General features: G+C 50.7%; 1 protein-coding gene across 1 annotated transcript; it reads left to right on the top strand.

Annotated features, from left to right (window-relative positions):
• Nucleotides 1–11,901: 11,901 nt before the first annotated feature.
• NODAL (nodal growth differentiation factor) lies at nucleotides 11,902–21,561 on the top strand. Its single transcript, XM_010362846.1, has 3 exons — nucleotides 11,902–12,131; nucleotides 18,324–19,021; nucleotides 21,211–21,561. The coding sequence occupies exons 1-3, from the start codon at nucleotides 11,939–11,941 to the stop codon at nucleotides 21,361–21,363; spliced, it is 1,044 nt and encodes a 347-aa protein (XP_010361148.1). The 5' UTR covers nucleotides 11,902–11,938; the 3' UTR covers nucleotides 21,364–21,561.
• Nucleotides 21,562–23,336: the final 1,775 nt, after the last annotated feature.

A 23,336-nucleotide genomic window follows, 5' to 3' on the forward strand; every position in this document is an offset into this window, starting at 1 on the left:
ACTGCAAGCTCCGCCTCTCGGGTTCACACCATTCTCCTGCCTCAGCCTCCCGAGTGGCTGGGATTACTGGGATTACAGGCACCCACCACCACGCCCGGCTAACTTTTATGTATTTTTAGTGGAGATGGGGTTTCACTGTGTTAGCCAGAATGGTCTTGATTTCCTGACCTCGTGATCCGCCTGCCTCGCCCTCCCAAAGTGCTGGGATTACAGGCGTGAGCCACTGCGCCTGGCGTTTTTGTTTGTTTGTTTGTTTGTTGTTTTGTTTTGTTTTGTTTTTGGGACAGAATCTCTCTCTGTCGCCTGGGCTGGAGTGCAGTGGCACCACCTCAGCTCACTGCAACCACTGCCTCCCAGGTTAAAGCGATTCTCCTGCCTCAGCCTTCCGAGTAGCTGGGATTACAGGCGCCCGCCATCATGCCCAGTTGATTTTTGTATTTTTAGTAGAGAGGAGGTTTCACCATGTTGGCCAGGTTGGTTTCAAACTCCCGACCCCAGGTGATCCACCCGCCTCAGCCTCCCAAAGTGCTGGGATTACAGGCGTGAGCCACCGTGCCCGGCCTCATTTTTTTTTTGAGACATAGTCTCACTATGTTGCCCAGGCTGGAGTGCAATGGCACAATCTTGGCTCACAGCAACCTCTGCCTCCTGGGTTCGAGCAATTCTTCTGCCTCAGCCTCCTGAATAACTGGAATTACAGGCACCCACCATCATGCCCGACTAATTTTTGTATTTTTTGTATAGACAGGGTTTTACCACGTTGGCCAGACTGGTCTTGAACTCCTGATCTCAGGTGATCCGCCTGCCTTGGCCTCCCAAAGTGCTGGAATTACAGGTGTGAGCCACCGCGCCCTGTCAGTTCTGATTCTTATTCATGGCTTCTCTCTCTCTCTCTCTCTCTCTCTCTCTCTCTCTCTCTCTCTCTCTCTCTCTCTCTCTCTCTCTCTTCCTCTCAAGCACAGAGCCTTTCTCCCACCCCCAGGCTCAGAGTTAGGTCATCAAATTCCAGCTTAACTTCAGCACCAGTGACTCCCCGTGGAGGGGAAGTGGGAAGGTAGAAGGCAGAGGCAGCTGGCTGGGCTGTGGGAATCTCTGAGAAGCTTCCGGGGTGGGAGGGGAGGGCACCCTCCTGGTGGTCTCTCTGTTTGTTTCACAAAACCTTCCCATTCCGCGGGGGTTCCAAGGCCAGGCTGTGCCTTCACCTCCTGACCCTGTGGGAAGCACAAGCCTCGACTTGGCTCCACCCCAAGAGGCTGGGGGGCCACGGGAGCTGGAGGAGCCTAAGTTTCAGAGTCAGACAGGCCAGGCCCTGCCAGCTGGACAATGTGGGGCCAGTCACTCTGTCTGAGGGTGTTACCAGCCCTGCTTAGGTCACATAGCTCCTGCAAGGACCATGAGAGAGACTGGAGGCATGAGTGATGCACACAGAAGGTGCAGTAACATGAATCGTGTCCATAAGGAGATGGGGACACAGAAGGCATTGTCTTGCTGATGTCCAGACGTCGGCATGCCAAGGCAGTGCACCCAGTATTTGAGACCCACTGTGTACCCGACCATGTGCTCAGGAGAGTGAGGTGGAAGAACTTGAAAGCATTGGAAGCTGCTGACCTGAGGGACTTATGTCCTTTTAGTGGCCACCGGACCAAGAAGCGCCTTCCCTGTCTTTGCCTTCTTACCTCTGTGTCCTGCAATGCAGACACCGGGTTAAATGCATTCATTCAACAAACATGTACTATGAACACTTGCATGTGTCAAGAACTGTGCTAATGACTGGGGTCCAGCAATGAACTAAGCAGAGAAGCTGCTTACAGCCAGCCTAGTGCTGGGGAGGGGAAAGGATAAAAAAGAAACACACAGTACAAAACAAAATAAGGTAATTTCTTTTTTTTTTTTTTTTTTTTTTTTTTTGAGGCAGAGTCTTGCTCTTGTTGCCCAGGCTGGAGCGCAATGGCACGACCTCGGCTCACTGCAACCTCCACCTTCCAGGTTCAAGCGATTCTCTTACCTCAGCCTCCCAAGTAGCTGGACTTACAGGCATGTGCCACCATGCCCGGCTAATTTTTGTATTTTTAGTAGAGACAGGGTTTCACTATGTTGACCAGGCTGGTCTCAAACTCCTGACATCAAGTGATCTGCCCGCCTCAGCCTCCCAAAGTGCTGGGATTGCAGGCATGAGCCACTGCACCCAGCCACAAGGTAATTTCTGACCATGGAAGAGCTGTGGAGAAAATAAACAGTGATAGAACAGAGTGCAGGATGTCAGTTTAGATGGGGGAAGCTGGGAAAGACCTCTCTGTGCAAGGAAAGTAATAATAAGTGACTCTACTGGGACAAGGGAGCATCCAGTGTGGGTTCTCAAGTCACAGCGACTTAGAGCCCCTCACAACTTTACCACCTGCTAGATTCTCCACCTTGGCAAGCTGCTTAACCTCTCTGAGCCTCAGTTTCCTCACCTGTAAAATGGGAGTAACCATCCAATCCACTTCATAGGATTGATAGGAGAGTGCAAACACATTATGGTAAGCATTTATAGAATAATAGATTATGTCTATCTTGTCCAGCCTGGGCCACCTACCCACAATGCATGAGTTAGTCCCTTTGGAGAAGGACAATGAGATGAGCCCAACCCAAACACTCCTAACTGACTCCAGAGTGTCTTTCTCTCATCTAAAATGTAACAAGGGGGGCTGGGAGCAGTGGCTCACACCTGTAATCCCACTATTTTGGTAGGCTGAGAGGGACGGATCACCTGAGGTCAGGAGTTCAAGACCAGCCTGGCAACAAAGTGAAACCCCGTCTCTACTAAAAATACAAAAATTAGATGGGCGTACTGGCACATGCCTGTAATCCCAGCTACTCAGGAGGCTGAGGCATGAGAATCACTTGAACTGGGAGGCAGAGGTTGCAGTGAGACGAGATCAGTCCATTGCACTCCAGCCAGAGTGACAGAGTAAGACTCCATCTCAAAAAACTAATAATAGGCCAGGCTCACGCCTGTAATCCCAGCACTTTGGGAAGCCAAGGCGGGCGGATCACGAGGTCAGGAGATCGAGACCGTCCTGGCTACGGTCAAACCCCATCTCTACTAAAAAAAAAAAAAAATACAAAAAATTAGCCGGGCGTGGTGGTGGGCGCCTATAGTCCCAGCTACTCGGGAGGCTGAGGCAGGAGAATGGCATGAACCCGGGAGGCGGAGCTTGCAGTGAGCGGAGATCACACCACTGCACTCCAGCCTGGGCGACAGAGTGAGACTCCATCTCAAAAAAAAAAAAAGAAAAGAAAAAACTAATAATAATTTTAAAATAAAGTAAAATATGACAAGGATCTCCAGGGCCAGGCAAATAGATGTAATAAGTTAAGGATTGACTCTAGCACTTAAGAGAATAGTCCCAGCCGGGCACGGTGGCTCACACTTGTAATCCCAGCACTTTGGGAGGCCAAGGTGGGTGGATCACAAGGTGAGGAGATCGAGACCATCCTGGCTAACACAGTGAAATGCCGTCTCTGCTAAAAATACAAAAAATGAGCGGGTGTGGTGGTGGGCGCCTGTAGTCCCAGCTACTTGGGAGGCGGAGGCAGGAGAATGGCGTAAACCCAGGAGGCAGAGCTTGCAGTGAGCCGAGATCGAACCACTGCACTCTAGCCTGAGTGACAGAGCAAAACTCTGTCTTAAAAAAAAAAAAAAAAAGAGAATAGACCCTGCCTAAAGGAAATAGTGACTATTTGGCTTTAGGGAACCTTTACCGTCTTGAAATGAGGGCCCAGACCTTTCTTTCCATTTCTCAAATGAAGAAAAGAAAACAAAAACGTTTTATGAACAATCTCAAAAATTACAGGCATGTGCCACCACACCCGGCATCTTCAAGACTTTTCTTTTTGTTTTCGTTTTGTTGTGTTTGAGATAGGGTCTCAATCTGTGACCCAGACTGGAGTACAGTAGCACAATCATGGCTCACTGCAGCCTCAACCTCCTGTACTCAAGCCATCTTCCCTCCTTAGCCTCCTGCATAGCTGAAACTACATGCGTAGGCCACCACGCCCAGATAATTTTTTTTTCTTTTTCTTTTTTTTTTTTCGAGGTGGAGTCTCACTCTGTCACCCAGGCTGGAGTGCAGAGGCGCGATCTCGGATCACTGCAACCTCCGACTCCATGGTTCAAGCGATTCTCCTACCTCAGCCTGCCAAATAGTTGGGATTACATGCAAGCACCACCATGCCCGGCTAATTTTTGTATTTTTAGTAGAGACAGGGTTTCACCATGTTGGCCTGGATGTACTTTTCTGTTTTTTTTAGAGATGAGGTCATGCTATGCTGCCCAGGCTGGTCTTAAACTCCTGGACTCAAGTGATCCTCCTGTCTCAGCCTCCAAAACTACTGGGATTACAGGTGTGAGTCATGGCAGTCAGTAAAAAACTTTTAAAAACATAGTTGGTGGCAGACAAAACACCGCATCAGCCAGGGCCAGCTGCAGGCATGGTTTGCAACCTCCATTTACTGTATACCAGGCCCTTTGCCCAGCACTTTGAAGAATACAGTGCAAACCAGCAACAGGCTTGCTGGTGGGAAACTCCCAGGGGCTCGAAGATCTTGTCCCATAAACAAAGAATGGCTGGGATCGGAGCCTGGATAAGGAAGGGGTCTCAGGGGGAGAGTGCCTGAGGGGAGAGAGATCATATAAGGAAAACTTCATGGAAGAAGAGACTCTTGGGCTGGATCTGTGGGATAAATAGGAATGTTTTGTTGAACGAAAAGGAGGCAAACTCATTTTGGGCAGAGAAAGAACCACTTTGAACTTTGGGGAAGGGCAGGTGTTTGCATGGGGCTGGAGTGCTTCTGGGCTCCAAGGGGTTTGCAGGGGAGGGCTCTGGAAAACAGGGCGGAAGATGGAGGCTCATTTCTAGCTTGAGATCACAGACAGCCACATGTGCCCAGCAGAGTCGCTGGATGGCACCTCTCAGCCTGGGCATCAGCCTCCAAGACCAACAGTTGGGGGCACAGACTAAAGGTAGAAGCAAGAGACTTGTCTTAGACCTGCCTTTGCGAGATTGAATTCATTCACGTAGGTTGCAAATTCCAGCAAACAGTGGGCAGTTATAAACCAGGGGCTGGGGTCTCAGAGAGAAAGGAGTCAGGGGTCCCCCTGCTTTACTTTGTTGATTTTCTTCTTCCTTTTTTTTTTTCTTTTTCCTGAGACAGGGTCTCACTCTGTCATCCAGGCTGGAGTGGAGTGGTGTGATCATGGCTCACTGGAGCCTTGACCTCCTGCCATCTCAGCCCCCCAAGTAGCTGGGACTACAGGCAGAAGCTGGCTAATTTTTTTTTTTTTTTTTTTTTTTTTTTGAGACGGAGTCTCGCTCTGTCACCCAAGCTGGAGTGCAGTGGCCGGATCTCAGCTCACTGCAAGCTCCGCCTCCCAGGTTCACGCCATTCTCCTGCCTCAGCCTCCCGAGTAGCTGGGACTACAGGCACCCGCCAACTCGCCCGGCTAGTTTTCTGTATTTTTTAGTAGAGACGGGGTTTCACCGTGTTAGCCAGGATGGTCTCGATCTCCTGATCTTGTGATCCACCCGCCTCGGCCTCCCAATGTGCTGGGATTACAGGCTTGAGCCACCGCGCCCGGCCTGGCTAATTTTTAAATTTTTTGTAGAGACAGAGTCTCACCATGTTGTCTAGGCTGGTCTTAAACTCCTGGTCTCAATCGATCCTTCCATCTTGGCCTCCCAAAGCACTGGGATTGCAGGCACCAGCCACCACACTCCGCCCTGATGCTTTACTTAGAAGAGGGCTCTGCTGGCCGGGCGCGGTGGCTCACACCTGTAATCCCAGCACTTTGGGAGGCCGAGGTGGATGGATCATCTGAGGTCAAGAGTTTGAGACCAGCCTGGCCAACATACTGAAACCCCATTTCTACTCAAAATACAAACTTTAGCCAGGCCTGGTGGCACTCACTTGTAATACCAGCTACTCGGGAGGCTAAGGCAGGAGAAGTACTTGAACCCAGGAGGCAGAGGTTGCAGTGAGCCAAGATTGTACCAGTGCACTCCAGCCTGGCAACAGAGTGAGACTCTGTCAGAAGAAGAAACCAGCCTGGCGTGAGACTCTGGAAGAAGAAGGAGAAGGAGGAGGAGGAGGAGGAGGAGGAGGAAGAGGAAGAGGAGGAGGAGGAGGAAGAGGAAGAGGAGGAGGAGGAGGAAGAAGAAGGCTCTGCTAAATTGCTTCGGGGGCAGTTACAGGTTTGTAGAAGAGGAGACTTTAAAACTATGTCTTGATAGATGAGTAGGAGTTTAGGAGTTTACTAGGGGAGATAAAGTACAAACAGCAGGAGGAAAGAACAAGTGAAAGGCAAGGGTGCTTGGGGGCCCTGCTTTGGGAATACAGGGTTCATTCAATCACTTAACAAATACTCACTGGTACCTGTGTGCCAGGAGCTATGCTAGGCACAGAGGGATATGATGAAGCAGGTGCTCTCCACCCTCACACAGCTTAAGCTTTAATTCCTGGGTACCTCAGTTTCTCCATCCCTGAAAGGCTTGCCACACAGAGAACATCAGTGAGGGGTGAACAGGATTGCTTATGTAGGCAACATATACAGGCAAAGGCAGCCAGTGTCACCCTGGCTGTACAGGAAATGCTCACTAAACACATGTCCTTGATTCCCTGAGAATCTAGCTCTGAGTTAGCCTGCCAGAGACTCACTAGACAAGCAGATTTGTTTGATGAATGAATGAATGACTAAATACTACGTGCACTATGCATTTCACACACATTTACTATTTATAGCATTCCTGTCAGTAGATATTATTTGTCTGCATTTTACAGCTGAGCAAGCAGAAGCTTCAGGATGCTAAGTGCCTGGTCTAATATCCCTAGGTAGGAAGTGACAGAGAAGCATCCAGATTCTGCCTCCTGAGGCTCAGCTTCAGGGTCCAAGCACTTAACCATGTCACACATTGCTGCTCATGTCAAGGGAGGGTCCCAAATGTCTCGATGGAGAGCACTGGAAAGCATCTGAGAATCTCAAGAGACTTTGCCCCCACCCTCCTGCCAGCTGGGATGGCCTCAAAGGTTATCTCCCAGGTCAGGGAATCTGACGGTCAGTCTGTCTGGGGCAGAGGAAACGAGAAGGTGTCATTCCTCACCTGGGAAAAGGGCACTTCTGGTTTTTCTTATATGAAAGAGATCCTGGACCAACTAAGGTCTTTAAAAAGTGAGGGTGACTGTTAGCCTCGGTCCTAAAAAAGCAACAGAGATTCAGGTTCTTCCAGGGATAGTGCCAGAGCCCAAGAAAGTTCAGAGATGGATGAGCTTTGTCAGACAGTTGCTCTTGTGGGTCAGAGAGAAATTCCAGGCCTCCACAGGGCTCTAAGCCAATACACATCAGAAATGAGCTGTCTGCAGCTGTTGGACCCTGGGAAAGGCAAGACATTATTTGAGAGTTTTCTTAAAAGTCTTAGTACAAAGCACATTTTCACTCCTCTTCTATGGGGAAGCAACGGGTTTGGGCAACAAGCAGACTGACCCTTCACATACTGGCTGTTTCCACTTGTAAATTTGTGGCTTTGGGTAAATTATCTGAGCTTCTGTTTTCTGATGATGTCTGAAGTGGGGATGAGGATAAAATCAATGCAATTATTAGCAGAATGTCTGGTGCATTAGGTGCTCAATAAATGTTAGCTATGGTTATCATTCATTTTACCTTAAACAGTTAGTGAGCACCCATTAAGTGCCTGTAGTGCAAGGGACATGTGATGAATAAAGCTTTAGCCCTAATTTCAAGAAGCTTCTGGGCTGGGTGTATTGGCCCATGCCTGTAATCCCAGAACTTTGGGAGGCTGAGGCGGGTGGATCATTTGAGGTCAGGAGTTCAACACTAGCCTGGCCAACATACTAAACATACTAAAAATACAAAAAAAATAGCTGGGCATGGTGATGGGCACCTGTAATCCCAGCTACTCTGGAGGCTGAGGTATGAGAATTGCTTGAACCCAGGAGGCAGAGGTTGTAGTGAGCTGAGATTGTGCCACTGCTCTTCAGCCTGGGTGATAGAGCCAGACTCCATCTCAAAAAGAAGAAGAAGAAGAAGAAGCTTCTGGTCCAGGATGGAAAGCATGCCATCGTTTTTGTTCCTTCCCAGTCTCAGTGGATGAGGGTGCTCTGAGCTGAGCTGAGCATGTTTAAACAGGGACCACCTACACACTAGGCCACATGGCGATTTGGTAGACTTGGGTTCTGGAATTGGTTTCACTGAGTCTGACTCCCGTACCTCCATCTAGTTGTCTGTGCCTTCCCTGTACTGCCATCCTTGGAACCTGAGTCCTGGTCAGAGGCTCCCACAGCACTAACCACAACCTGTCATTTTTGTATTTATATGTGCATGACCTGGATGAGGGTGCCTTCTGCCTCTGGGGACGGGTGTGATACAGAGGGCTGAGGCTGAGTCTCTAGGCTGGGGAAGTCAGATGACAACCATGGACCACCCACAATAATACCCACATGCATCATCCTCTACAATGGCATCAGGTTTTAGAGCTTGTAAAGTATTTTTTTTTTTTTTTTTTGAGACGGAGTCTCACTCTGTCGCCCGGGCTGGAGTGCAGTGGCCGGATCTCAGCTCACTGCAAGCTCGGCCTCCCGGGTTTACGCCATTCTCCTGCCTCAGCCTCCCGAGTAGCTGGGACTACAGGCGCCTGCCACCTCGCTCGGCTAGTTTTTTTGTATTTTTTAGTAGAGACAGGGTTTCACCGTGTTAGCCAGGATAGTCTCGATCTCCTGACTTCGTGATCCGCCCGTCTCGGCTTCCCAAAGTGCTGGGATTACAGGCTTGAGCCACCGTGCCCGGCCAGTAAAGCATTTTTACATTCATTTCCTTTAGTCTACATGGGAGGAGTAATCTCTAGGCATGTTTTGCAGATGAGGAAACAATGTAGAGAGGTGGGTTACAAACTGCAGCAAGAACCCTAGCCCACGTGGGTCCCAAAGTTGGCTGATCAGAATCACTGGAGGGCCAGGCATGGTGGCTCATGCCTGTAATTCCAGCACTTATGGAGGCCAAGGCGAGCAGATCACTCGAGGTCAGGAGTTCGAGACCAAGATGGTGAAACTCCTGTCTCTACTAATAGTACAAAAATTAACCAGGCATGGTGGCATGTGCCTATAATCCCAGCTCCTGAGGCAGGAATTACAGCTATTGAGGCAGGAGAATCCCTTGAACCCGGGAGGTAGAGGCTGCAGTGAACCGAGATCATGTCACCGCACGCCAGCCTGGGTGACAGAGTGAGACACTGTCTCAAAAAAAGAAAAAAGTATCACTGGGGTGCTTGTGAAATATGTAGATGACCACGCCCTCTCACCAAATTCTAAATCCGAAGGTCTGGGTCTGGACTTGAGAATCAATACTTTGGCCAGGCGCAGTGGCTCACGCCTGTAATCCCAGCACTTTGGGAGGCTGAGGCGGGTGGACGACATGGCAAAACCCCACCTCTACTAAAAATACAAATATTAGCCGGGCATGGTGGTGGGGACCTGTAATCCCAACTACTCGGGAGGCTGAAGCAGAAGAATTGCTTGAACTGGGGAGGCAGAGGTTGCAGTGAGCCAAGGTCGTGCCATTGTACTCTAGCCTGGGCAACAAGAGCGAAACTACATCTCAAAAAAAAAAAAAGGGGGGGGGGGAATCAATAGTTTAACAAACACCAAGGTGATGCTTATCTTCAGGCAAGTCCAGACACTGTGCCTATCACTGAATTTTTTTTTTTTTCTTTTTTTTTTGAGATGGAGTTTCGCTTTTGCCCAGGCTGGAGTGCAATGGTGCAATCTTGGCTCACTGCAACCTCCATCTCCTGGGTTCAAAAGATATTCCTGCCTCAGCCTCCCAAGTAGCTGGGATTATAGGCATGTGCCACCACACCCAGCTAATTTTGTACTTTTAGTAGAGACAGAGTTTCTCCATGTTGGTCAAGCTGGTCTCGAACTCCCAAACTCAGGTGATCTGCCCACCTCGGCCTCCCAAAGTGCTAGGACTACGGCGTGAGCCACTGCGTCTGGCCTCACTGAATTATTTACTTGTTTTTAAATTTCTCTCTTTTTTTTTAAGAGGGTCTCGCTATGTTGACCAGACTGGTCTCAAACTCCTGGCCTCAAGCTATCCTCCAGCCTTGGCCTCCCAGTGTATTGGGATTACAGGCATGAACCACCACACCTGGCCTGAATGATTTACTTAACACAGAATTTTTGAGTTCCAATGATGATGATGGTATATACTGTGTGACAGCAGGATGAACAAGACAGTTCCAGCTTTAGGAAACTAACAGACTGTCCAGGGCTGGTGTGGTGGACAGCCCAGGTCTCCTGAATCTTAGGTGAGGCCCCCAGCTAGGTGGTACAGCCTCTTCCCCTAAGACAGAGGACGAAGGCTTGGAGCTCCTAGTTGAGCCTGCTGGACCTTTCTCCATTTTCTAACACCTGCTCAGGTCGCAGCCTATGGTTCTTTTGTTGTTGTGTTGTTGTTGTTTTGTTTTTTGAGACAGGGTCTCACTCTGTCACCCAGGCTGGAGTCCAGTGGCCCGATCTTGGCTTATTGCAACCTTCGCCTCCCAGGCTCAAGCAGTCCTCCCACCTCAGCCTCCAGAGGAGCTGGGACTACAGGCGCACATCACCATGACTGGCTAATTTTTATATTTTTGGGTAGAGACAGGGTTTCACCATGTTGACCAGGCTGGTCTTGAACTCTTGGACTCAGGCAATCTGCCAGTCTCAGCTTCCCAAAGTGCTGAAATTACAGGTGTGAGCCGCTGTGCCGGGCCAGCAGCCTACAGTTCTTTTGAGCTAGAGGCATCTTGTGAAAGAAGCCAGGTGTATAGAGCACTTGGCTCTGTGCCTGGCACTTAGTAAGTGTTCAGTAAGTGTTGGCCAGCAGCTAACGTGCTTGTCAAGGCTAGGTAGGTGGGGGGAGCTGGGAAGAGAAAGAGCCCTCAGGTGTAAAGGAAAAAGGATGGGGCCTGACACTGGAGCAGGGATTTACATTTCTTTAAAAGTCATTCCAGCCCTGACTTGACTTTGCACCTGGAAGGGAGGAGGCCAGACAAGGATCACTCTTGTGCAAATAAGGAAAGCAGGGCCCAGAGATCAAAGTGAGTGGCCCTGAGCCGACACCCAGGTCTACTGTGGCCCTGCCACACCAGGCAGGGATTGGGGGATGTGGGCAACAAGGGTAACACCTTTCCTCCTGAAATTACTGGGGTGATGTCTGCCTGTGGGGGAAGAGCCTGATGAACCAGGATCATCCCGTTGGCTCCTTCGGGCTCCAGCTTCTGCTGAACACTCCCTTTTCAGACCAAGAAGTCATCGTCCTAGTCCCTCCTGCCTTCTGTCTTCCCCAGGAGAGCACTTCAGTATTTGGTAGGGCCAAGGGTGCTCCCCGAGGCCATCTAGACAGTGGCCAGGGAGGCTGCCCCGGCTAGATTGGGCCAAAGTCTGCCTGAGGGCCGCGAGGATCCCTTGGCATACTCTTCCTGCTTCTTGAGGAGCCAGCGGTCCATTTGCAGCCTGAGTGGAGAGGATGGGGCAGGGATCCCAGGTGAGGCCGAGTAAGGAAGTCGCAGTTCTGACCTGGGAGTCTGCCGGGACAAGCCTGCTCTGTCTCAGCATCAAGGCCTTTGGTACCTAGAGGAGCAGGGTGCCAGGGTGTCCAGACCGGGCAAACCAGGAGCCCTAGATCCCGTCCCTGGAACTAGGTCCTCCGCCAGCTTTGCGGGCCTCCTCCGCACCAGGATCAAGTCTCGCCCATCCCCAGCAGGAGGTCTCTCTGCCCCCCACCCTCCGGACGGGGGTTATATGATCTTAAAACTTCCCCGGAGGGAGTAAAGGTGGGGGCGGGGCGGCTGCTGAGACCCAGGATATAAGGGCTGGAGGTGCTGCTTTCAGGCCTGGCCAGCCCACCATGCACGCCCACTGCCTGCCCTTCCTCCTGCACGCCTGGTGGGCCCTGCTCCAGGCGGGTGATGCGACAGTGGCCACTGCGCACCTGCGTACGCGGGGGCAACCCTCGTCGTCGTCGCCTCTGGCGTATATGCTGAGCCTCTACGGCAACCCGCTGCCGCGGGCGGACATCATCCGCAGCCTGCAGGCACAAGGTAGGCTATGCCGCTTGCCGCCCGTCCGCTGGGCACCCCGGGGCGCCTCCGCAGCTTCCAGCCGGCGGACTCGGGAAGTGCTCTGGGTTAGGGGCTGCGGCTCCAAGCCGGGTATGCGGCCGCCTGGGCGTCCCGAGCCCAGGGCCTGGCTCTGCCGGTGTCTCCGCGTCAGCAGGCTCCGGGAGCAGCGTCGGTGGCTGGGGGCGTATCCACGGCCGAGTCGGGTAGAGATTCTAGCGTTCAGGGTGTGTCCTCGACAGGGACCATAGTCTCTGAGTTTTGATTTGGGATTGCGCAGAGTGCAGCGCGGAAGGGTGGGAGGCGCTGATCGCTGCCGTCTGGTGAAGCTGCTTATCCCGGCGCCTGGGTCTGCGCATCTGTAGGATAGGTGTAATAAATAGCACCTCGTCTATCAGACTGTGGAATGCGCGCGAAAGGCTCAGCGCAGTACCCGGCACGGCACAGTAAATGGTCGTTGGTATTACTGAAATGGTTCTGTCTTGGCGAATTTTTTTTCTTTCTGCGAGTGAGGGTGAAGGGGTCCCGGGGTGTGACGTCGGGAGTATCGGCAGCTGAGCTGGTAACATCGGGGATTCGGGCTCACGGTCCGGAGATCAGGGATGGGCTGTCCCGAAGTCGCGAACTGTGGCAGCCTAGGGTCCTCTAGCCGCGCCGGGGAGGTGTCAAGTGTCTCAGTTAACCCCGGGTTCGGGGCCATGATTTGCAGGGGAGTGGGTGTCAAGGACGGCAGGGATCTGAGGGTATCGCCCTCGAGGACCTGGCAGCGCTTTCTGGGCACCCAGCGAGGCGAGCAGGTGGGTGCTGCGGTGAGGGAGCCCCTTCCGCGCCTCAATCCACATCCCGCCACCTAGGCAGTCGCGGCCGCCCGCGCCTCCCTCCGCCTGGGGGGGCCAGACGGCCCTCCCCGGGACTGGGGCGCAATCCACATCGGCTAATCTGATCCGACCTGCCGCCTGCCCGCCCCTTGTGACCTGGTGCCGGGGGCTCCTCGCTCCCGCGTCTGGGGTCAGCCAGCCAGTGACCCTCTCCGGAAGGGTCATCTGGGGACCAGCCAGACCAGGGGACACCCTCGGGGACGGGGCAATGAGAAATTTGCTGAATTGCTCGGCCCCTCCACCGAAAAGCGGCCGGGGATGGGAGGGGTCAAAGAAGGGAGGGAGCGCTTTTCCAGTTCACTCCCTTCTGGAAAGTTCGAGATGTGTGCGGTGATGGACAGGCATCTGGAAAACTGGGTTCTAGGCCTCAAATCCTGCCTCCTGATTCCCTGTTGTCCCTGGCGCGTCTTGGGTTCTCTTTCTGCCTTCCCTTCTGTAAATTAGGAGACTGCTCTCTTTCAGCTAAACACTGTTTTTTGTTTTTTGTTTTTTCTTCGAGACGGAGTCTCCCTCTGTCGCCCAGGCTGGGGTGCAGTGACACGATTTCGGCTCACTGCAACCTCCGCCTCCCAGGTTCAAGCAATTCTCCTGCCTCAGCCTCCCAAGTAACTGAGACTACAGGCGTGCGCCACCGCGCCCAGCTGTTTTTTTTTTTATTTTTAGTACAGACAGGGTTTCACCGTACTGACCAGGCTGCTCTCGAATTCCTGGCCTCGTGATCTGCTTGCCTCGGCCTCTCAAAGTGTTGGAATTACAAGCGTGAGCCACCGCACCGGGCCTAAACACTGCTTTTGAGTGTATAGCAGCATGCGGCACATTTAGGTTGTGAATCGGCCTCATTTTCTAAGAGCAGTGGAAAGAGCCCGCCTGGAAGGAGACTGGAGGAGAAGTGATGTCCTAGCCCCACTTCTTCCATCTTGGGTTTATTTCGAATAAGCTGCACCGCAGTTGCGTGAAAGGGATGTCGGAGTCCGATTGGGTTTACATCTGTATCTGTTGCTGTTTAACCTTCGCCTTGTACCTTCAGTTTTCTCATCTGCAAATGGTGAGATGAGAGGAACAGCGAGGAGATTTAGAGAATGCTTGTGAAACACTTGGCACACGGGAAGCCACTGGTGGTAACGACCCTTATAATTTATGAAAATGTAGAGTGGGCACTCAGTGTCAGGCCCTCACAGCCCTACCTCACAGCCCTGTCTGGGGACAGTGGTGTCCGTGACAGGAAGAGAACCCAAGGGCGTGAGCCCAGCCACTTTCTTCTTCAGAACGGGAGGTGGGGCCAGGCGCGGTGGCTCACACCTGTAATCCCAGCACTTTGGGAGGCCAAGGTGGTCGGATCATGAGGGCAAGAGATCAAGACCATCCTGCCCAACATGATGAAACCCCGTCTCTACTAAAAGTACAAAAATTAGCTGGGCATGGTGGTGCACACCTGTAGTCCCAGCTACTCGGGAGGGTGAGGCAGCAGAATCACTTGTACCCAGGAGGTGGAGGCTGCAGTGAGCTGAGATTGCACCACTGCACTCCAGCCTGGCCACAGAGCGAGACTCCTCTCAAAAAAAAAAAAAAAAAAAAAAAAAAAAAAAGAACTGGAGGTGGGCCAGGAGGACATCAGGGGCATCTGTGTGGCTAAGTCGGCATTCAGCATATGAATGGGTTTTTGGGTGTCCATGAACCCCTTCCTCATACCCACCTTAAAATCACATTTGTTGTATTTGGATGTGTTTGTTTTTTTCTGAGAACATTCCTACCTTGTGTCAGGCACCAGTGACACCCACAATGTTAGAACTCTTATTCTCAGATGAACCAGAGAACCTATCAGCCCTGTCCCAGGGCACCCTGGCAGCAGTGGGAGAAGGCAGGAAGGGTGGTGGAGTCACAGACTTCTTTCAGCAGGAAGGAGCGGTCTCTTCCCTACCCAGCCTTGCCCACTGTCCATCCTGTTCACAGGGGACTTTGCACTTCTGTCCAGGTCCCTTGTGGCCTGTCTGGACACCTTCGTTTCTAACTCTTGGACGTGGGCAATAATGAGGCAGCTGATGATGGCCAGTGTTTATTGAACTTTGGTTGTGCTGGGCAAAGCACATTACATGAATTATCTCAGTTAATCCTAACACCCCTGTGAGGTGGCTACTCTTACCATCTCCCTTTTAAGGGAGGGAAACTGAGGCTCAGAGAAGGAAAGTAGCTTGACCAATGTCAAACAGCAAGTGACAGAATTTGAGCCATCATGGGGGGACTCAGGGGCTCCTGCTCTTAACCATTGAGCAGGAGTGCCTTCTTCTAAAAGAGTTGTTTTTTTTTTTTTTTTTTTTTTTTGAGAAGGAGTCTCGCTCTGTCACCCAGGCTGGAGTGCAGTGGCCAGATCTCAGCTCACTGCAAACTCTGCCTCCCGGGTTTATGCCATTCTCCTGCCTCAGCCTCCCGAGTAGCTGGGACTACAGGCGCCCGCCACCTCGCCCGGCTAGTTTTTTGTATTTTTTTAGTAGAGACGGGGTTTCACCGTGTTAGCCAGGATGGTCTCGATCTCCTGACCTCGTGATCCGCCCGCCTCGGCCTCCCAAAGTGCTGGGATTACAGGCTTGAGCCACCGCGCCCGGCCGAGTTTTTTTTTTTTTTTTTTTGAGACAGTTTTTGCTTTTTGTTGCCCAGGCTGGAGTGCAATGGCACAATGTCAGCTCACTGCAATGTCCACTTCCTGGGTTCAAGGCATTCTCCTGCCTCAGCCTCTCAAGTAGCTGGGATTACAGGCGTGCACCACCATGCCTGGCTAATTTTGTATTTTTTTTTTAGCAGAGACAGGGTTTCACCATGTTGATCAAGCTGGTCTCGAACTCCTGACCTCAAGTGATCCACTCGCCTCAGCCTCCCAAAATGCTGGGATTATAGGCGTGAGCCACTGCACCTGGCCAAGATAAAGTGTTTTTAAACTCACTGCCCCAAGCCTCCAGGTACAGGTGGCAGCAGTGGGTGCTGAGTAATGTTAGCCTCCTCCCCACACTTCTGGGGAAAGCTGCTAGTCAGGGGCCGGTTATTGCCTCCTATAGGTGCTAATGAGGAGGGAAGTGGAAATTAAGTGAAAAAGAGCTGCTGGAGATGGGCTGGGAGAAGCTGCCATGAGGCTGAGATTGGGAGTGGCCCCTTTACAATACAAGCTGGATTTCCCAGAGAAATTCACTTCCTCTCTGACCAAAGATCCTCTAGGAGATAGTCAATGAATAAACTGTTATGCAGCCAGGCTAGAACTACATTAGAGATCATAACTACCTCCAGAGTCTATTCACAAAGAGTTACAAACGCCCTGTCTTATTTCTAATGAATAACACCTGACTTTTATTTAGCAATAAACCTTCAAACCTCTTTATTTCCCTGGGTCCTTGTGATCATCAGAGAGGGTGGTGCAGCATTATTCCCATTGCAAAGAAACAGAAACTGAGCTTGAAGAAAGTTCATCACTTTTTTTATTGTGACAGAGTTTCGCTGATGTCGCCCAGGCTGGAGTTCAGTGGCGCGATCCCGGCTCACCGCAACCTCCACCTCCTGGGTTCAAGCAATTCTCCTACCTCAGCCTTCCTGAATAGCTGGGATTACATGTGTGCGCCACCACACCCGGCTAATTTTGTATTTTTAGTAGAGACGGGGTTTCTCCATGTTGGTCAGGCTGGTTTCAAACTCCCGACCTCAGGTGATCCACCCGTCTCGGCCTCCCAAAGTGCTGGGATTACAGGCGTGAGCCACCGCGCCTGGCATCACTATAAGTTATAGACCTGAAAATCCACAAATCTGTGCTATTCCCAGACATCAGGGAAAATCAGTCCAGGACCAGAATAAATGGAGTGTGCTCCCCTACTCCTTGTCATCCAGTATGGGTTTGGTTGTCTTGGGTGAGTGGAACAGGGCTGGGTGTGTGTGTCTTCCAGGTGCTGATCTCTGATGTAGGTCCAGTCTGAGCATCTAACAGTTTATTCATCTATTGTCTCATAGAGTATCTTTGGTCAGAGAGAAAGTGAATTTCTTTGGGAAATAATCCACCTTGCATTGTAATGGGGCAACTCCCACTTTCAGCCTTCTGGAAGCTTCTGGGTGCATGCGACTGCTGTGTGCCCTAGGTGTGTGAATGACCTGGGAAAGGAATGGGCGAGCATCCTGTAGGTGGGTAGTCATGCCTAAAAAGCCTTTAGAAACCTATTTGTAAGGTTGCCAAAAACTCTTAGGAACCGGGGAGTGGGCAGAGGGTGACCAGTCTTTGGCTCCTTTTTTTTTTTTTTTTTTGAGATGGAGTCTTGCTCTGTCGCCCAGGCTGCAGTGCAGTGGTGCAATCTCAGCTCACTGTAAGCTCCGCCTCCTGGGTTCACACCATTCTCCCTCCTCAGCCTCCCAAGTAGCTGGGACTACAGATGCCTGCCACCACACTCGGCTAATGTTTTGTATTTTCAGTAGAGACGGGGTTTCACCGTTCACAGGACAGTCTTGATCTCCTGACCTTGTGATCCGCCCGCCTCAGACTCCCAAAGTGCTGGGACTATAGGCGTGAGCCACTGAGCCCGGCCCAGTCTTTGGCTTCTATTGCCTGTGCCTCCCTGAGAGCTCTGAGCTTTTCCATGATATTCACATTTAACTCAATGTGTCTGTAAAACAGGCCATTCTGTTTTGTCTTGTTTTTTTTTTTTTTTTTTTTTTTTTTTTTTTTTTTTTTTTTTTTTTTGAGACAGAAGTTTCACTCTTGTTGCTCAGGCTGGAGTGCAATGGCACTGTCTCGGCTCACTGCAACTTCTGCCTCCTGGGTTCAAATGATTCTCCTGCCTCAGCCTCTCGAGTAGCTGGGATTACCAGTGCAAACCACCACACTGAGCTAATTTTGTATTTTTAATAGAGATGGGGTTTCTCCATGTTGGTCAGACTTTATATACCAGAGGAGAGAGGGGAGGGGGAGATGCAACTCATCACATTTTTACTGACTGTCCTCTGGCTTTACAAGTTATCTTGGAAGGGGGACTGGAAGAACAGTGATTCGGAGTCTAGGCTTGGCAGTTGGGCAAATCCAGGTTTACTCTTGGCTCTGCCACCTTCCAAGAATGACACCTTGGTCAGGTCTTTTAACCACTGTGAGCCTCAGTTTTCCTCATCTGTAAAAGGGACTCAAAAATCTTACCAATTCACAGGGTTGGGGTGAGAATTCGAAGGTAATTCTATATAAGGTAAGGCCTCCAGCAAGAGCTATGGTGGTTGTGACACAGACTGAGGCTGGGGGAGACCCTCACTCACCCTGCTTCCTTCCTGGTTTTCTTCTACCCAGATGTGGAGGTGGACGGGCAGAACTGGACCTTTGCTTTTGACTTCTCCTTCCTGAGCCAACAAGAGGATCTGGCATGGGCAGAGCTCCGGCTGCAGCTGTCCAGCCCCATGGACCTCCCCACGGAGGGCTCATTTGCCGTTGAGATTTTCCACCAGCCAAAGCCTGACACAGAGCAGGCTTCAGCCAGCTGCTTTGAGCGGTTTCAGATGGACCTGTTCACTGTCACTTTGTCCCAGGTCACCTTTTCCTTGGGCAACATGGTCTTGGAGGTGACCAGGCCACTCTCCAAGTGGCTGAAGCGCCCTGGGACCCTGGAGAAGCAGATGTCCAGGGTAGCTGGAGAGTGTTGGCAGCGGCCCCCGACACCGCCTGCCACCAATGTGCTCCTTATGCTCTACTCCAACCTCTCGCAGGAGCAGAGACGGCTGGGTGGGTCCACCTTGCTGTGGGAAGCCGAGAGCTCCTGGCGGGCCCAGGAGGGACAGCTGTCCTGGGAGTGGGGCAAGAGGCACCGTCGACATCACTTGCCAGACAGAAGTCAACTGTGTCGGAAGGTCAAGTTCCAGGTGGACTTCAACCTGATTGGATGGGGCTCCTGGATCATCTACCCCAAGCAGTACAATGCCTATCGCTGCGAGGGCGAGTGTCCTAATCCTGTCGGGGAGGAGTTTCATCCAACCAACCATGCATACATCCAGGTGGGATGCCAGGCATGAGGGGAAGGGGAGGCAGTAAGCCAGCCTTGGGGGACAGGGCTCTAGCTTAGCTATTAAATGACTACGTTCCTGCATTCACAGTTATTCAAGCATCTCCAATGCGCCAGATCCTGTGCTAGGTACCAGGGATGTAGAGATGACCGAGTGTAACATCCTTATAAAGCCTGTATGGGGTCATGCGTCATTGGGTAGGCTTGAACACATTGTTTCCCTGGGACTTTATCCTTGTCTTTCATAAAATTAGGGGATGGGGTTAGACCAGAGGGTCTCAGCACTTCCCTAGCCCTGACATTCTAGGAAAGGAAGAATCTGGACTTTGGGGACAGGCAGGCCTGCATTTGACTCCTTATTAGCTGTGTGGTACTGATTAGGTTGCTTATTCTCTCAAGCTTCAATTTTTCCACCTGTAAGATGAGGAGGGCAATGCCATATTTCATAGGGATGCTGCAGGGTTAATGAGATGACATGCATATGACATGTAAAGTAGTTGGTAGGTAACAGGCACGTTTGGCTGCATTATGGGGCCATGGTTGGAATCACACTGTTCCAGCTACAGTATTTTGGTTGAGAATTGACTACTCATTCTACAGAAGTAGACAAGGCCGGCCAGGTGCGGTGGCACATGCCTGTAATCCCAGCACTTTGGGAGGCTGAGGTGGGTGGATCACCTGAGGTTAAGAGTTCGAGACCAGACTGACCAGCACGGTGACACAAAATACAAAAATCAGTCGGGTATTGTGGCACGTGCCTGTAATCTCAGCTACTCGGGAGGCTGAGGCAGGAGAATCACTTGAACCCAAGAGGCGGAGGTTGCAGTGAGCCGAGATCGTGCCATTGCACTCCAGCCTGGGCAACAAGAGCGAAACTCTGTCTCAAAAACAAGAAAAAGAAGTAGACAAGACCAGAGGCTGCCACTTGGTGCCACTAGTCAGCCTAAGGTCTAGGAGGTGGTGGAGGAAGAACAGGGCTGGTGAGTTAAGAAAGAGAATAAGATGGAGAACAGAAAATAGAACCTAATATGGTAGATCTGATGTTATAGGTGGCCCTGCCCTGCTGTCAAAGGTCATATGGGACCAAAATGTTTTCATTTTACTCCATGAAGTCTAGACTGAGAATCTCCTGGACTTGCAGTATATCCTCAGTATGCCAAGCCTCAGGCAGGGTTCAGGGTCTCTAGAGAGCGTGAGCACATGGGCTAAGGTCATACAAGGAGTCACCGGGGGTGCTAGAGCTTCCAAGGACCTGTCCTGAGCCTCACCCAAGCCCGCTGATTTTCATCGCCCACCTGCAGCACCACAAAGACCCAGGCAGTTCCAATTGCCAACTCTGACACTCTGATCTAAAAAGATGTTACTAGACCACAGGGACAGGGCCTGGTTCCAAAATGCCAAGGTCTTGTTACCTTTCCTCCTATTGACTCTGTCCTTCTCTGGCTGACAGCAAATCCCATAAGAATTTCCACATGACTAACTATTCTGCTTCATATTTCTAGAACTAAACCATGAGTTTCTTGGAATATTTTAAAAATTGGTATTCACAGCTGGGCATGGTGGCTCACTCCTGTAATTCCAACATTTTGGGAGGCTGAGGTGGGTGGATCGCTTGAGCCCAGGAGGTCAAGACCAGCCTGGGCAACATGCCGAAACCCTATTTCTACAAAAAATACAAAAATTAGCCAGGCATGGTGGCATGCACCTGTAGTCCCAGCTACTCAAGAGGCTGAGGTGGGAGGATCACCTGAGCCCAGGAGGTTGAGGATGCAGTGAGCTGTGATTACACCACTGCACTCCAGCCTGGGCAACAGAGCAAGACCATCTCAAAAAAGAAAAAAAAAAAGGTATTTGCTTTAGATTAGAATAATAAGAGAACATAAAAATTAGCTACTACTAAAAAAAAAAAAAATTAGCTACTACTCTACCCAGATACATGTGATTTTTTAAAATCTGTTTAAAGGCTGTTTTCACAAAACAAGCACAGAGCTAAAGTTAGTTTAGACTTTAGAGTTGATGATATATTGGCAAGCTAATTCCTTTATGAAAATAATTTTCTTCTATTTTTGCACTCAGGAAATGACTTTAACTCCATAACTTTTTTACTCTTTACCCAGAAATACTACTATTCTGACCTGTCCATCAGGATGTGAATTGACATTCCTTTCCTTTCCTTTACAGAGTCTGCTGAAACGTTACCAGCCCCACCGAGTCCCTTCTACTTGCTGTGCCCCAGTGAAGACCAAGCCGCTGAGCATGCTGTATGTGGACAATGGCAGAGTGCTCCTAGATCACCATAAAGACATGATTGTGGAAGAATGTGGGTGCCTCTGATGACATCCTGGAGGGAGACTGGATTTGCCTGCACTCTAGAAGACTGGGAAGCTCCTGGAAGACATGATAGCCATCTAATCCAGTAAGGAGAAAGAGAGAGGGGCAAAGTTGCTCTGCCCACCGGAACTGAAGAGGAAGGGCTGCCCACTCTGTAAATGAAGGGCTCAGTGGAGTCTGGCCAAGCACAGAGGCCGCTGTCAGGAAGAGGGAGGAAGAAGCCCGTGCAGGGGGCTTGCTGTATGTTCTCTTTACTGAAAAGACAGTGGCGAGGAAAAGCACAAGTGCGTTGAGTTCTCTACTGGATTTTTAAAAAACCTGTGAACCCCCTGAAACTGTATGTGAAAGTTGAGACATACGTGCATGTATTCCCAACATGGTGGGATGTTGAGAATACATGCAAGACATACGTGCATGTATTCCCAACATGGTGGGAGGTGGGATGAGGTCACCTATAGCTTTCATGTATTCTCCAAAGTAGGCTGTGTGTGACCTGTGCCCCTCCCCAAAGATTAAGGATCGCTGTATAGATTAAAAAGAGTCCGTCACTCTCATTGCCTCAGGCTGGGTTGGGGGAGCCCCACAGCTTTCTGGCTGGCCAGTGGCAATCTACTGGCTGTGTCCAGAGGCTCACTGGAGTGGGTTTCTGCTAATGAGCTGTACAACAATAAAGCCATTGTCTAGTTCTCCTGGGCCAGCTGGTGCTTGTGAAGGCAGAGGCAGGAACTCATCCAAGAGGACTGGCCATGTTGGGTTACAGAAGCTGGAGCCTTCAGACATCCCCATGTCAGTCTGCTTAGATTCAGACACAACCTGAATCTATTAAAGTTGGTGACAATTCACCTCAATCTCTCAATGTGTGCTATTAATGAGGCCTCTGAGCTTCCTATCCAGCAGTGAAGGCCTTGCCCTGGGTGGCAAGATACTGGCTCTATGGTCACAGCTCAGCCACTGGAAGCTGTGTGACCTCAGGTGAGCAACTCACTGTCCAGACTCCACTTGTAAAAGGAATGCTGGTGTGGGCCAGGCACGGTGGCTCACGCCTGCAATCCCAGCACTTTGCGAGGCTGAGGCGGGTGGATCATGAGGTAAGGAGATCGAGACCATCCTGGCTAACACGGTGAAACCCCGTCTCTACTAAAAATACAAAAAAATGAGCCGGGTGTGGTGGCGGAGCGGGTGTCTATAGTCCTAGCTACTCCAGAGGCTGAGGCAGGAGAATGCCGTGAACCCGGGAGGCGGAGCTTGCAGTGAGCTGAGATCGCACCACCGCACTCCAGCCTGGGCGACAGAGCAAGACTCCGTCTCAAAAAAAAAGAAACAAAAGAAAAAGGAACACTGGTGAATCCTAACACATTCATATTAAATGTCTGTTGTCAGGCTCAGAAGAGCCATCAGCTTTAAGCTGTAGACTGAATAGGAAAGTCTGCCTTATCCCTATCTCCCTCTAAAGCTTATAAAGCCTGCTAAACCCAGTCCCTGCCATATGCCCTTAATATAACCTTTATTAGCTCTTCTGTTACTCAGGGTTCTAAGACGGACTTAATTTCAGGTTCCACATGGGCAGCACAGCAAAAGGAGCCTGAATGAGGCAGCTCTATTCCCCAAAACCCCTGACCACAGTATCTTCCAGGTAAAAAGACCTCAGAGGCAACAATTCTGGCTGGGTGCAGTGGCTCACGCCTATAATTCCAGCACTTTGGGAGGCAGAGGTGGAAAGACCGCTTGAATCCAGTAGTTCAAGACCAGCCTGGGCAACATCGTGAGAACCTGTCTCTATTTAAATAAAACAAACAAAAGAAGCAATTCTGCTCTTAACAGCTTGATCTCACTGAACACTGCCAAAGCAGAAACACTTTTTTTGTAGTTTCATGGAGCAAAGGGGCCACTTTATTGGGAATATGAGCCCACAGTATATCTACCAGATCCTGCTTTCCCAAGAAGCCTACCCACTTACGCTACAGCCTTAAGAAAAT

This window comes from Rhinopithecus roxellana, chromosome 11 (genome assembly GCF_007565055.1).
Source record: "Rhinopithecus roxellana isolate Shanxi Qingling chromosome 11, ASM756505v1, whole genome shotgun sequence".
Lineage (NCBI taxonomy): Eukaryota > Metazoa > Chordata > Mammalia > Primates > Cercopithecidae > Rhinopithecus > Rhinopithecus roxellana.